Source organism: Leptopilina boulardi, unplaced genomic scaffold, assembly GCF_019393585.1.
Source record: "Leptopilina boulardi isolate dan_hultmark-lab unplaced genomic scaffold, ZJU_Lbou_2.1 LbouV2_70, whole genome shotgun sequence".
Lineage (NCBI taxonomy): Eukaryota > Metazoa > Arthropoda > Insecta > Hymenoptera > Figitidae > Leptopilina > Leptopilina boulardi.
This window is the reverse complement of record NW_026138017.1, coordinates 987275-1004116: the sequence shown is the minus strand read 5'-3', so window position 1 is coordinate 1004116 and position 16842 is coordinate 987275. Positions and strand designations below refer to the sequence as shown.

The window sequence follows — 16842 nt, the reverse complement described above, 5'->3', positions numbered from 1 at the left end:
AAATGTGTGTCTCTATTTCTCTTTGCAATAAAATAATTGGAACGTTATAAAGAATGTGCTTATTTTGAAACAGTCTCTCTAATTAATCAGACATCGTCAATCCGGTTTTGATTTTGTTTTTATGGTTTCCTTATGACATGAAAACACAAAGTTGAATTCTATCAGTTTCTTAATGAACATTAAAGAAGACTTCTTTCATTGAAAAGTGCGCCTATTAATTTCAAATTAAATACATTTTTATACTCTTTTTGTAATTTAATATTATTATTATAGATTTATACACTGAGAAAAATATGCTATTGAATTAACAGCATTTCTGCCAAAGGTATAAAAATTATTGATTCAAAAGCATATGCTATAAAATTCAGTGTTGCTCTGATAAAAGATTATTATTATTTGTATTGCTAAATTTCCATGTAATTGGCAACACTGATAAAATTTGTAAAATATTTTATAGATTCTACTCTCTAAATCTGAATTAGTAAAAAAGTTTACTAATTTGAATTAGTGACTCACTTTTTGCTTCTCAATTAGTAAAATTTTACTAATTATTAGTAACTTTTACTAACAATTAGTAAAATTTAACTAATTCTAAAGCAAAAAGTGAGTCACTAATTTAAATTAGTAAACATTTTTACTAATTCAGATTTAGAGAGTATAGCATAAATGCTTTTGAATCAATAATTTTTATACCTTTGGCAGAAATGCTATTGATTCAATAGCATATTTTTCTCAGTGTATGAAAATTTGTATAAAAAATTGAAAAATACAGAAATTCATAAAAAAAATGAGCTAAATAAATAATAAGAAATAAATTTCGAGATCTATAAAAAAAAAATTAATAAAGTTGGATAACGTAATAACGCGTTTTCAGGTCGACAGCTTTTCTCGAAATTTCTATAGGAACTGACACAACTCAACTTTCAGAGAGAGAAAGAGAGAAAGAGAGAAATGGATGGCTAAATGTGTACAACGGACAAAAGTACAATAATTGGATAAAACCGGTGGAGATGCAATGAGCGAAAAGTTTTCCTCAAGTTTTTCCCTCGCAGAAATTGAGGAAGGCATTTTCCAAGAGAGAGAGAGAAAAGTTATGTTTTCCAACACACTCTGGCAGTAATGAATCGAGATTTTGAGCGAAATGCTTCTTCAAAACTTTTTTCTTTTCTCAATCCTCGAGATATTACTTTTTCTGATATAATTAATTTTTTAAATTGTACGATAATTTTTTGTCACATAAAGTTTTGTGCTGAAGATTTTAAAAAAAGAACATGAAGAAAAATAATTCCAATAAATATAGTTATTTAGACAAATTTATTTTATTAAACTGAAAAATTTGAGCCAAAAAAAATTCGTCAAGAAATTGATTACATTATTATTTCCCTCAAAGAGAAATCAAAAGTGAAACGCGCGTGTGCTGTATTTTAATATAAGAATAGAAAATGATTTAAGAGAGAGAGATGTTGAGTATTTTAAAAAATATATATAGACACAATATTGATACGTGAATGCATAACAGAAAGGTGTGAAAAAAAACAGTAAACAATCGAAAGCAAAAGGCTAAAGCCGTCAATGTGCGTTAGGTGAAATGAAAACGTTTCGTTGAACGGCTCACTTCCTTTGGGTTAATCGAAGCGTAACACCACGTTGGCTCCGTAAAGCCTCACCGGTTGAGTAATATGACAAGATGATAAAGCGGGTTTCCACTCGTTGAGCCAACATTGCACTCAAGCGTTTCTATTCTATACTCTACATATATATATATAAACGAAATAAAAGAAAATCCTAAATATCTTCAATTCCTCACATTTTTCTAAATCTCATTTTGCCGCAAATTCCATTATATTATCCCAATTTTTTTTCTCGAAAATATAAATTCAATATTTAATTTCAATTTTTTTTTAAATCTATGAATATAAAAAATAAATAAATTTTTTTTGCATATTAAATATAAAAAAAAATCTAAATTTTATACTATTTCAATTTAAAAATTTAATTTTTACATTATACTTCTCTTTCTCGAGAGATTAATGATTAAAATTTTAAATGCAAGGACTGCTTTGAGTCTAATGAGAATTTTTATGTGCTTAATGTAACGCTCAAGTGTAATGAAATAATTAACGTCGTTGCTAGTCCGGTGAGAAAAAAAAAAGTGGAACATTTAGTTAAAACGATTCAACTGTAAATCTGAATAATTTCATGTAATTATATATATATATACTGAATTTGATTTTTTACCACCGGTAATTTGTTCTATTCAAAGCATCCGTTAGCAAAAAAAAAAAAAAATTTCAATGAAGCAAAAAATTTGTTTAACAAAAAAAACTTTCGAACAAAAACTATTGTTTCGTTGAAAAAAAAAATGCATTATTAATAAATCTATTAGTGAATTATATTTGAAAGTTATACAGAATTCCTTTGTTTCGAGACTATATAATCAAGTTGTTTGGATATAGTAATATTTTATCCATTGCTGTCCCTGCAAGCTACGAAAAGTATGATAAACGATCATATATAAAGTGGAATTGTATATATAGCGATCGTGATATGTTTCTCGATCGAAAGAGAGAGAGAGAAAGAGAGAGAGAAAGAGAGAGAGAAAGAAATCGCCATGTCACGCCGATATCCCGATTCCCCAAAATTACCCTTTCCCCCTTTTTTTTTTCTTTACCAAACCAAACTAATTAGCATTTAATAAATCTTTCAAACCCTTTTCATTCTAATGAAAAAGAAAAAGAAGGAAAAGAAAACGAAAGGGAAGAAAAAAGGGAAGAAGAGAATTAGAAGATGAAAAAGGATTTTGATAATTAAAAGGAAGAACAATATAAATTGACAAAGGAAATAAATTAAAAAAGTATATTGATTAAATGAAAGAACAAAAAAGAAATAATATATTCCCGTAAAAAAGTTTAATCAAGTCTTAAATTGAATTTCGAATATAATGGTCTTTCAATTAGTGTGCATGTGTGTGTGTGTATGTATGTATGTGCAACGTGAAAAAGAAGATATAATTTCTACGCGAACAATATCGACAAAAATATAATTAATTTTCCTCGCACTAACGAAGTATATATATATATAATACATTGAGATAAATTTATCTGATAGAATAATTAAATTATAAAAAAAAATTCTATTTTTATAATATGAGAAATATTTTTAATTAATATTTTTTAATATCTTTTAATATTTTTTAATATTTTTTAATATTTTTACTAATATATAAAAAAGGGAGAATTTATAATTTCAATTTCCGAAAGAGAATTATTATTATTAATTTCACTAAAAAAAATATATATTTTTCTTTTCTATAAGCAAATGAATGAAAACACAGATTTTAAGTTTGAAATTTTTTTCCTAATTTTCTCCAATCTCTCTACTGTATTTTTTTGTGAATATATTCCTTTTTAACGTATAAAAGCCCTTCGCCCAAAGCCCATCGTTAACTTTGGCGTTAATCGCTTTTAGCCAGCACATAGTAATTTATGATAATCGCAAATCGATAACTCATCTCGACTTATCTGCTTGGTTGATCTTTTGCCATCAAATCAGACTTCTCACTCTATTTTTCTTTTTTATAACATCCTTTTGCACATCAATAAAATTGAAAAATTACTCCGATTATAATAATTCCTAAAAAAAAGTGGCGCGCTTTTTTTTTAATTTTACAATAACTAAAAATTAAAATTTATTTGAAGCAACTATAAAAATTAATTTTAAGTAAACAAAATTTTATTTATAACGAAATAAAAATTCATTTGAAGCAAATAGAAATGTATTTAAAATAAATTTGAAGCAAATAAAAATTAATTTGATAATAAAAATTTATTTGAAGCAAATAAAATTTCAATTCGATTTGAGATAAATATATAGCTTTTCTCTCCGATTGTAATATATTATAAATTGAAACAATTATATCTTTTTGCAACTTTCTATTCTAAAATTAATATTCTATCATTTTTTTTTCACCTGTATCATATATATATACTTGAAAGTTCTTTTTTTTGGTAATAAAAAAAAAATATATTCGAATACATTAAATTGGATGACACGCGCGTAAATTCACGAGACTTGCATTAAAAGTCGCTCAACGTTGTCATCAATAAAGATTGTCGTTACGGGGGAAATTACAGACATTATTTGATAAACACGACATTAAATCCAACTTTCACACATACACTTTGACAAAAGCACCTCTCTCGCATATATATATATATATATGTATAATCATAAGAGCGGACTCTCTTGTCTTTTAAAACCATAAATCATTGCAAATAAACATCGATTCCGGGACCGCCTTAAGAGAAAACCTTTATCACTATTATATATCGGAGAAAATTTTACTTTTAGAAAAAAAAAAAAAACAACAAAATAGAAATAAGAAATATTGTCTTTCAGAAAATATTCCCTTTTTTTAATTTCTAATTTATATATCAATTTATCAATTATTAATTATTGATTAATTTATCAATTGATAAATTGGATATAGTTCCGAATAGCACATACCTCCGATTTCAATAAAACTTAGTATCCCTACGTAATTTGGTGCGCTGATTACGAAAATGATAGTGAAAATTGGCGGAAATTTAATTATCATGGTAAAAACCATAAAAAAACACCATAAAATCATGGTTTTTTTCGATTATCTCGTAAAAAACAAAAAACTTCGAAAAAAGTTTTAGACGAAAGTTGTAGATCTCTAAAAAACACACATTTCATGTTTTATGCATTTTTTACCAAAAGTCATTATTTTTCGAGAAAAACGCAAAATAGTAAACACGGCCTTCGGCCGCGTAAGGTACTGCTCGCTTCTCTTTTTAAGAAATCTTGGCGAGAGGGGGTGGATGTGTCCGAAAGTAATTTGCAGAAATTGTGGGGTGGAGTCTACAGCAGCGGTAAACGCAAAATAGTAAACACGGCCTTCGGCCGCGTAAGGTACTGCTCGCTTTTCTTTTTAAAAAAACCTTGGCGAGAGGGGGTGGATATGGCCGAAAGTATTTTGCGGAATTCGTTGGATCCTGAGTAATGGTGAATATGATAATTTCTGCAAATTACTTTCGGACACATCCACCCCCTCTCGCCAAGATTTCTTAAAAAGAGAAGCGAGCAGTAACTTACGCGGCCGAAGGCCGTGTTTACTATTTTGCGTTTTTCTCGAAAAATAATAACTTTTGGTAAAAAATGCATAAAACATGAAATGTGTGTTTTTTAGAGATCTACAACTTTCGTCTAAAACTTTTTTCGAAGTTTTTTGTTTTTTACGAGATAATCGAAAAAAACCATGATTTTATGGTGTTTTTTATGGTTTTTACCATGATAATTAAATTTCCGCCAATTTTCACTATGATTTTCGTAATCAGCGCACCAAATTACGTAGGGATACCAAGTTTTATCGAAATCAGAGGTATGTGCTATTCGGAACTGCACCCGATATTAATATTAATTTATTAAAATTAATTAAATATATAATAATTAAATCCAAAAAAAGTTCTTTTAAATAAATTCTACGTTTTTACTATCAAATTTATAAAAAAAAAAAAAAATATCTGAATATAAAATACATGTACAAAAATTCTACCTCGTTTCAAAAATTTCATAATTGATTGAATTCACGTGATCATCATCAAAAGAAAGTATATAATATAATCTCTTTTCGTGCGGAAATATATTTATCAGCTTTTTCACATATATATATACATAAAATATATCAGTATTAAAAATTTATATTTATGAATTCATGAATTCGAATTGTAATTGCATTTCTCTTATATATGGATATATATTATGCAATATATAATCCGAGTCTGATAAATGACGAGAAGAGTATTGTAATCGGATTCATATATATATATATATATATATATATATATATATATATATATAAAACAGAACATTATAAATTTGAAACCTGACTTTATAACATTTGCCGAAAGATATACAATAAATTTCAGTGCAGTAAAAAATAAAAATTATATATATGAAAAATGAAAGTGAACTTTTCAAATGCCGTGTGTCTATATCCAAAAGGTTAGAAAAACATAAAAGTTCATATTTAGAAATTCGTTTATATATACATATATATTTATACAAAATGGAATCCGAGAAGAGGATTTCTAACTCCTTTGAGAATTTTTATGCTCTCAAATATTATCGAGATCAAGGACGAATAGGAAAATTGATTAATATTTTGTATATCACGACTGTGAAATGTCAAAATTTGCATACTGATACTTTTTATTTAACATTACTTTAAGTCTATTTTACAATAATATACTATATATTTGTCGAGGAAAAATTTGTCTGACTATAACAGTCTTTTACTACTTATTGTGAAATTGCAATAATTTAATAATAATAATAATAATAATAATAATAATAATAATAAAAATAAAAATAGTAATTTTAACAAAGTTTTGTATGAATAAAACTTAATTTTTAATATGATTCTACAAAAAAAAGAGTAGAAAAATTACAAGTATTTAAATCGCTGTCTGACTTAAATTGACTATTACTACTGACATAGAATTTACAATAATTTGAAAAGTCTGACTGTAACTCACTTTTACTATTGGCAAATTAAATTAAAAAATTTTTAAACTGATTTGTCTGACTAAAACAATATTTTACTACTGATATTATATTTTCAAGAATTTAAATAATATTCTGTCTGATTTAAACTAACTTTTACTACTCTCTAAATCTGAATTAGTAAAAATGTTTACTAATTTAAATTAGTGACTCACTTTTTGCTTCTAAATTAGTAAAATTTTACTAATTCTTAGTAAAAGTTACTAATAATTAGTAAAATTTTACTAATTCAGAAGCAAAAAGTGAGTCACTAATTCAAATTAGTAAACATTTTTACTAATTCAGATTTAGAGAGTACTGATAAAAAATAATAGTCTGACTGTAACTCACTTTTACCACTAAAATTAAATTTACAAAATATAAAACTGGTTTGACTAAAACAAATTTTTCTTTCTTTTTTTAATAATACTTACTTTTTGCCAAATGATATATTTTTCTTTAATTTTGTCTGACTTAAACTGACTTTTACTACTTGGAAATTAAAAAAAAAGACTAAAACTATTTTTTTAAAAATTATTAAAATTATTTAACTAAAATTTTCTTAATTAAAATTATATTATTAGAAATTGTACTATCAGGGCCCTAGTAGGGAATGAAACGCCACATCTGATCAGGGCCAAATCAGGGCGACAAAAAAATGTGAATTTCCTAATTAGAGCCACATCAGGCGCAGCGTTTCATTCCCTAATAGGGCAGCCTGATCCAACCCCGATCTGGGCCCTGGAAAAATTTCTGCACGGGATATTATTATTATTATTATTATTTTATTGTAAAAATTATTTAATATTTTTTCTATTACCACTCATAACCAAGCTATAAACGAATTAAAAATTTATAAATTATTATATTTTAACAAAAAATGTGTTCTATAAATTATAAAGTTTTCTCTTAAAATGAGATTACAAAATTTGCAAGTGAAAAATTGTAATTTCGAAATATTTTTTTTTTAGATAAATTTACTAAAAAATTAATATTGAGATATTGTATGCGATAACCGGTACACTCAGAGAGAAATGGTATATTTGTCTCCGAGCCAACTAACTCATTTATTTGTTGCAAATATATTTCATTTCATTGAAATAAAAAATTTATTTGAGCCAAAGAAAAATTTATTTCAGACAAATAAAATTTTTATTTACGCCAAATAAATAAGTTAGTAGGCTCTAAGACAAATATACGTTTATTTAATTCAAATATATTTTATTTGGTTCAAATAAATCATTTCTCTGGGTGTAAGAATATTATAATAGGGGGGAAAAAAGAGACAATGTCAATTTTTTTCTCGCGATTAAACCTTTTATTTTTTTTGCAATAACACTCGTTTTCATCAAGTGCAAAGTTTCATTTTCATTTCTCATATATAAATACACACACGCGATCGAAATACAACTGTCTCTTTCTCTCTCGGTCATTACCACTTCTTTCTGGAGGGCAGAAAAAAAAAGGTAGGCGCAATGTTCCCGGGAGTATATGACAGGTGCATTAACATGGCACACGAACGTGCAGGCACATGCCAGCACGTTTACACTCCCACGTGTGCATTTGCACTGTGTCACGCACATATATTTATATATATATATATTACACGGTAACTTCACGCACATTTACATTGAAATAAATACACACACACACACAAACAAGAAATAATGCGTGCGAGTTAAACTTGAACTTTCACACCGGCTGGTTTCCTTGAAGTAAATTCGATTTAGAATGTGTCCCATAAATCCAAAAGGAGAATTATTTATGCTAATCTGCTCGTACATCACACGCGAGAGAAGAGAGAAGAGAGAGAGAGAGAGAGAGAGAGAGAGAGAGAGAGAGAGAGAGAGAGAGAGGTAAATGGACACGAACTCTTTATTCGTTTATCCTGTCAGTGTCAGGGATTACAACTATGCCACACATAATATGCATGTGTGTTGTATTATCTTTCCGATTATGATCGCATAATTGCTTTTTTACATATGGCTAAAAACTTAAAACCCACGTCGCACTTGCGTTAGACCTATATCTCTTTTACAATGATGTTGAGAGATTGAAATTTAGGATTTTATTTGTCAAATATTGAAAAAAAAAAATTATTTGATTCAAATAATCAATTACTTCACTCAGAGAAATGGTATATTTGTCTCCGAGCCTATACTAACTCATTTATTTGTTGCAAATATATTTTAATTCATTGAAATAAAAAATTTATTTGAGGCAAAGAAAAATTTATTTCTGACAAATAAAACTTTTATTTACGCCAAATAAATAAGTTAGTAGGCTCTGAGACAAATATACGTTTATTTAACTCAAATATATTTTATTTGGTTCAAATAAATCATTTCTCTGCGTGTTAACTTACAGAAAGTTATAAGGTATTAAAATAAGCTGCAACGCTTATATTATTTTAATCCAATTGGATTAAAATAAGCAAAATTGGATTAAAATAATAATCAGCGTTGCAGCTTATTTTAATGCCTTTTAATTTTCTAAGCTATTATTAGATAAATATTTCCTTGCACCAAATAATTATTATTTGAAATGATATTTTTTTCAAATACAGAAATTATTGGTTCAAATATTATTTAATTCAAAAAAAAATTATTTGGTTCAAGTGTATATATTTCTTTGGTAATACAGTAATCGATTATTTGAATCAAATAAATTTTTTTGCAGACAAATTAAATTCATTTGAATCAAATAAAAATTTTTTTCAGACAAATAAAACTTATTCGAAACAAATAAAAATATATATTTGCCTTAGAGCCTAATAATTTGTTTTTTATTTTAAATTAAAAAAATTTATTTAGCACAAATAAAAAATTGTATTTAGCACAAATAAATTTTTTTATCTAACTCAAATAAAATTTATTTGAAACAAATAAATATTTATTTGTTTCTGAGAGACAAATAAATATTTATTTGTTTCTGAGAGACAAATATAAATTTTCTCTGGGTGTAAATATTATTTTGATTTATAAATATTACTTTTAGAAATATTTTTTTTGTTTATATATATAAATATTTCTAACAATTCTATAAAAAAAAACTAAACCTTTACGAAAAAAATATAAAAAATACTTTTTTGGATTTGTAGCAAAATATATTTTAAAACTCCCTATATTTTTTCATTTTAAAAATACAACGATCGTGAAATTTATAAAACCGAAGATTATTTTTGCTCATTTTTTTTTTTTTCTACAAATATATATTTGGCTCTCGTTTGGAATTTAGGTTACTGTCTTGATTCGATGAAAAAAAAAAAAACCGTTAGGAATTATTAAATATAATGAAGGCTACATAGAACTCAAACAAAAATGCAAAATCATTATATCTCTCTAAATATGAATCAGCAAACTTTAATTTTTTTTCCCAACTAAATTTTTAATAAGAAAAATTCCAATTCATGAGAAAAGTATTAATTTAAAAAAATAAATTATTTCTAAATTCCAACTTGAAGCGAAAAAAAAAGAAAAGAAAAAATATGCAAGGATATCCTGAGGATGAACTTAAAAAAATGTATTTCTCATGGTATGCATAATTGCATGGAGAGTTAATTCTTCAACAACAAAAGACTCATATATATTTGAATTTCAAAGAGAGAATCTGTATATACTTAAATTATTCATATGTTTATTAGATGTGATTATACAAATAGTAATTGCTTTTTTTTTTTTTATTCAATATAGCTAATTTAGTCTCAGTAATGACGATTGGTTTCATATTATTTCAAATATGATGAGATAAAAAGTCAATTTTCTTATATTGAAATAAAAAAAAAAACAAATTTAGTTTGCTTGTTAAGTATTTCATTGGAAACTATCATATTGCGAAAGATGACTGCGACTTTACGATCATGAAAAGTCATTACAGTGTAAAAAAAAAATACAGCTACTTAACTAGATTTTTTTTTCTTACAAAGCATTACAGAAATTGATATTTTTTTTAAGTTCCAATAATAATTTTATATATTTTAATTTTTTACTATTTTAATTTTATTTTATATTTTATTTCGTACTTTATTTTGTATTTTATATTTTATTTTGTATTTTATATATTTTTTTTCTATTTTTTATTTTATTCTTTATTTTTTGTATTTTATTTTATATTTTATTTTGTCTTTTATTTTATATTTATTTGATTGCTAACAAAACTGTGTAAAACAAAAAAAAATTAAATAAAAGAAAAATGGCGTAAAAAATTAATCCCATCGCAATTTAAGAATTGTTTTTTAATAACTCTCGCAATAGTGTCTGTCTGTCTCTCGATATAAACTCAGGAATGCCGTTCCTTCCTCTCTTTCTCTCTCTATATCTCGTTAGAATTTCTTATACTGTTGACTAACCTTATCCCGACAATAAATTCACGAACCTCATGAAATATTTCAAATTTATTTAATACCCCAAGTACATACAGTTATTCACTATATATATGCGAGATGAGGAATCATGAATTGAAACATCAGCAAGTTTAATTTATTCGAACGTCAAAGATGACATTAATTGCCATATTAATTAATCGATAAAAATTAAAAAAAAAGATCTTTTAATAAATTTATAAATAAATATATTTAATATTAACAGGAAAGGAATTCTATTTACCGCATATGAGAAGTATAAGAAAAATTACATAATTAGTAATAAAAAGGATTTTATCAATTAGCGTGATATGGCTAAATAAAAATTGATGGGAATATAGAAAAATGTCCGTTTTTTTCATATATATATAAAAAAAGAAATATATTGAATTTTAGAGTGCTATCAGAAATTCTCGAATACTCTCACACATTGATGATGACGACAACACACACACACACTAACATTCCATATCAAGCTGACACAATTATCAGTCGAGCATATTAATAAGCATCGTAATTTGATATACTGCGTTAATACGTTCATCTCTCGAAGCCCTGAATCCAATTTCCCAAATTATCGTACCTAATCGTAATGCACTGCAAATGTGCACATCAACGAAATATTTTTATAATTTATTTTCTCTCTCAACGAATAATTTCGAGAAAAAATTAAATCCACTGCAAAATATTACGTATAAATTTAAAAAAAAATTTACTTAATAAAAAAAATACTAATTCATTATAAAATTTACTAACTGAAAATATTTCTATAGAAAAAAATTGTTTTACTTTTTTTTTTGTTACGGGAGCAATTTTTCCCTGCAATATATATATATATATATATGAAAATTTATATTGGCAGAAGCTTTCAACCGGTGGAAAAGTTGGGTTGATTTAATTTCTTTAAATTCTGTTAGCATGAAATACACATGGAAGAAAATTTTGTAGAATAAAAATCAACATTGGGATTCCAAAAAAAAGTTTTACCGGTATCAATAAAACTTTTCTCTCTCTTTTTTTCTCTCGAAAATTTTCTTTCGTATATATTTTGAAAACTCCGAAAGTAAACTTGGGAACGTTGAGGACTTGGAAATTTAAATTCACCTTTATACATACATATATATATTTTTTACATTCTATGCTAATGGGAATTCGCCAGGAAATTTGAAATTGTAAATCTGAAATTTGGATTTAAAATTTAGTTTTAACAATTTTTTTTCGCTAAATATTTATTATTAAATTTTTTTCTTTGATTTTTTTATTAATTAAATAAAATTTATGAAATTTGATATATATAATAAATATTTAATTCATTTCTGTCAAAATTGTCATCTAATTACTGTTTTCTTGTTTATTACAGGTAAGTTTCCAGTTGGATGATTTTAACCGTGATTCCTCTTTCGGTAAGAACAAATCAGATTTTATTCCCTCAATCAAAAAAGAAAAACTATTTTTACTGAAGATTAAAAAAAAAATTGCCGCATTTTTTCAATAAATCAATTTTTATTTTCCCAAAAATAATTTTAAAAAACGAATAAAATAATAATTTTATATAATAATTTATAAAAATGAAAAATATAATGAAAATTTAATGAAAATGTAATGAAATATTGGATAAATAAATGTATATAAATTTTTCAATTGACATCTTTATAACCATTTTTATCCCACATAACTTTCCATATGAAAAATGTAAAGTTACACGATAATTTACTTTCCAATGAAAATGTAAATTTCTCGAAAAATTAAAATGGAAGGTAATGGTAATTTTATCTAAACGATAAATTATTCTTCTTTTTTTTTTTGTTAATTATACATTTTACAGCTAAAGTGAATTATCAGTTTTCAAAACTCTCGTGAAACTATTGCAATGAATATATATAGGAGGAATTTCAAGTTTCTATCAAAATATATGTGTGCAATTAATAAAGTAAGTTAAATTCTCAACGAGTATAGCGTGATGATTTTGCGCCAAGAGAGAGAGAAAGAGATAGATGAAAATGTGATGGTGATTTATGCATTCATTTCCAGTCATTTTTGCTTAAGAACTCTGCTTTAAATCCATTTTGTGTTATCTTTCAAAGTGTGTTGTACACATTCGCCTCTCTCGTTTAAATGTCAAGTCAATGTATTTCAGTCACGTCTATAGTAGTTGGCGATCATAACTCAACCAGGTTTCAGGTATATAAAACTTCAAACTGTCGTTAATAAACCGACAGTAATAGTCGCAACGAGGACAATTTTTTAAAACAAAATTTTTATTATCCCCTTGTTCATTTCCTCTATTAACTCATTTCCTCATTGAAAATTTAAAATATCAATAAACTTTCTAAAAAAAAATTTTTTTTTTGCCAAATTCTTTTCTAACTTCCGTATTTTTAAACTCATTTTCAAAATATTTTTTTTTCAACTATAGGTATAAATTTATTAATTAATTATTAATTATAATTTTATGTATAATATAAAATATATTAACTAATAAAAAAATAATTAAATTTTTAATTACTTTTTAATTTAAATGAAAATTTAATTAATTTTCGAATTATAATTTACTTTAATTAAAGCTTTCATAAATTGGTATTTGACTTTTAAATATAATTTTTTTAACATTTATTTTTTTTTTTTTATAAAAGTATACACACTATATTTAAATTGAGGAGTATTAAATTGAAAAAAGAAAAAGTTTGAGAAACTCTTTGTTCTTTATATTCGTGAAATTAGGGTTGAACCAATATCGGAAATTGTCTAAAAATTAAATTGTCCACCATGAATATTCCACTCTCAACAAAAAGAGAGGAGAAAAAAAAAATGCTTTCAGTTTTTATGAACAAAAAACTACAAAGAAAATTTTATATAAAGTAAAGTTTTTTCATCTCTGCAAATTTAATTTTCGAAAATTTAATTTACTTTTGATTTAAATTTAAATGAAATGAGTTTTTTCTCCCAGTGAACTTTTTTATGTGTACCTATATATTTTAATGAACGTTTGTTTAATATAAAATTTTTTTTTAATAATTTATTTTTTAATATTTTTTAATAATATTTTTTAATATTTTTTAATATTTTTTAATAATTTGTTATTAATTTGTTATGAATTTATTTTTTAATTTGTTTTTAATACTCTATTTTTTACTTATTCTGTAATATTTAATAACATCAAAAAATTGATATTTTAATATTAAATTAAATTTTTTTTTTTAAAGAAAATATTTATAATAATTCTTTTTCGTAAATTGTGTATATTATTTATAAAACATTGAAAATGATACGTGCACGACGGGGAACGTTAGCACTCGCATGCATTTTTCATTGATCTCAACTCATGTTTCGCTTTTGATGGTAAAATGCATTATTTATCAAGCATATTTTTGCATTTCATGCATCTTCACTGATAACAGAGTGCATTGAGCATCAAATCAAATTTTAAGATGAATTCCAAAATAGATAAGAACTCGAAGAATATAAATAAGAAAACATGTTAACAGCTTTTCATTTTTGAAATATATATATATATATATATATATATATATATATATATACAAAGAACTGTTATTTCTATTTTTCAAAATTTTTATTAAAATACTATTTATTCTTTATTTTTAAATAAATTTTTACTTTGAAAAATAAGATAAAAAAAAGTTAACAATTATTTTTTGCCAGTTAAAAAAATTTTAAATTTTAAATTAGAAAATATTTTTTTTCAAGAATTTTTCAAAAAAAAAACGCGTAGATTAATAAACCAAGTTCGTTTGTATAATTTTCGAATTCGTTACGTGATTTTTTTTATATGAAAAAAACGAGCGTTTCGTGAGGTTACATAGAGGGGGATAAAAAAAACACGTAGAAGCATTGAACAAACACAAATTAACAGATCAAACAATCGCGAGTGGTCAATAGAAAAAAAAAAAAAGGCTCGTCTCTTGAAAACAAACGAAATATCCTATCGACAAACCCAGCTTCATTTTTATGGACCCGCGCGTCATCCCTACTTTTTTTTTTTTTTTTTACTTTTAAACCCCCCCCCCCCCCCTTTTTCCAATACTCATACTCTGCTCTATTTATTTGTATTTTGCGTTCGTAAAAGCAATATAGCGGCAAACAAAAAAGTAATTTCAAATATACATATCTACGCAAATAAATTCGTGTGAGAATTTTCAGAAATTTTCAATTAATTTTTCCACCAATTCATATATATACCACACACTGATATTTTTCAACGAGTTTTCGATTCGATGAAGTCAGTTAAAACAAGAGCCAATCGAATAATTTAGTTATTTTTTTTCACGTTGGCGAAATTTTAATTTTATTTAATAAGCGAACAAAAAAACTGTTTCGTTTTTTAATAATTTTTTTACTGGTGAATAAAAAGAATTTTATTTTTTGGTAAAAAAATTTTTTTATATAAATAAAAAAACATTTTTCCAAAATAAAAAAATAATTTTTAATTTCATTTAATTATTTTTGATGTGAGAGGTAATTATTGAGATCTACGAGAAATTTATATGCATATCGAGATGATTTGAATTCCTGTTTATGGTTATCTATATATATATATATATATTGGATTGAGAGAGAGAGAGAGTACAGACGGCATTGTTCTCGTTCCGTTGTGTTCCTCTATACGTTCCTACGAACGATTATAGAGAAATGAAGGAAGGGGAATGGCAACATAAACGCATGAAATACCAAACACGAAACTGGCACCACGACCGCGTAACACATTGCATTTGAGGAATCAAATTCGCGATTCCTCGCGTTCCTTCATGATCGGCGAGAGAGAGATACTTTCCACTTCCGGCATCGCGGAGAGAACCCTTATTATCCCCATCCTCCCCTCCTTTCGTCCAAAATTATTCTACCAATGTTATTCGCGTCCATTATTCGCAAATATCTATTTCCTCTCTCTCTCTATCAAAAATTTACCACAAAATTTTGCAAATTTATTTTTCTAATCTTTAATGTTTTTGTCAAATTTATTCTGATGAATTTCGAAAATATTTTTTTTTTAATAAAAATTAAAGTTTCTAAATTTTAAAATTTACCGCTAAAATCGTTGGAATTATTTTAAATATTTCGAAAATATATTTTTTTAATAAAAATTAAAGTTTCTAAATTTTAAAATTTCCCGCTAAAATCGTTGGAATTATTTTAAATAATTTTATTGGATACAATTATTTTTTTAGACGAATTTTGCACATTTCGAATTTGAGAGAATTTTTTTTTTGACGAATTATAACTTGACAAAATTTATAGCGAATTTTTATTTGTCCGAAATTGCAAATAGTCAAAAAAAAAAAAAAACAATCAACAGAAAGATTTTGGCGCGATTTTTCAAAATAAATCACGATTTTCTTAATAATTTCTGACTGGACAATTTTAAAAATCGCGACAAAATCTTTTTGCCTTTTTTCGGACATTTTCAATTTCGGAGAAATAAAAATTCATTTAATTTCGTAAAAAATAATTAAACATAATAAAATTCTTTAAATTACCAAAATTCTGCCCCCCTAAAAAAAAACAGCAAATGAAACACTATTTTTAATAAAATCGAAAAATTCTATACTAAATGTAATAATAAAAAAGGGAGTTTTCATGAGAAATTATGTAAGACACACCATCAGAGAGGATGTTGGATAGCAATAAGGAAACGACTGCACGAAGACAGAAATTAGAGATTATGTCAAGATGTAAATTGCAACTGCTTTTTATTGTACTCGTTTAAGAGTTATGTGTCTTGACTTGAAATTTGATCCTTCCTGCAGAGACTTTAGTCATCTGTTACAAGCCGCACCATAATGGAATAAATTTAATTTAACGAATATAATCTTTCAAATTGAAAATACACATATATATATATATATATATAATATAATAAATTTCTTCAAATGAAAAAAAAAAAAAATAAATAAATATTT

The 16842-nt window shown here is 25.2% G+C and overlaps 1 protein-coding gene across 5 annotated transcripts in view; it reads left to right on the top strand.

Moving 5' to 3' along the window:
* Positions 1-16842, top strand: part of LOC127290520 (TOX high mobility group box family member 3-like) — a 228154-nt gene that overhangs the window by 161161 nt on the left and 50151 nt on the right. Inside the window, exon 2 of one of the 5 annotated variants that reach the window (XM_051319144.1) lies at positions 12288-12330. The exons of the other annotated variants lie outside the window; for them this stretch is intronic. Coding sequence (XP_051175101.1) covers positions 12304-12330 — 27 coding nt within the window. The 5' untranslated portion in view covers positions 12288-12303. The remainder of the gene's footprint in view (positions 1-12287; positions 12331-16842) is intronic. 5 annotated transcript variants of the gene reach the window in all.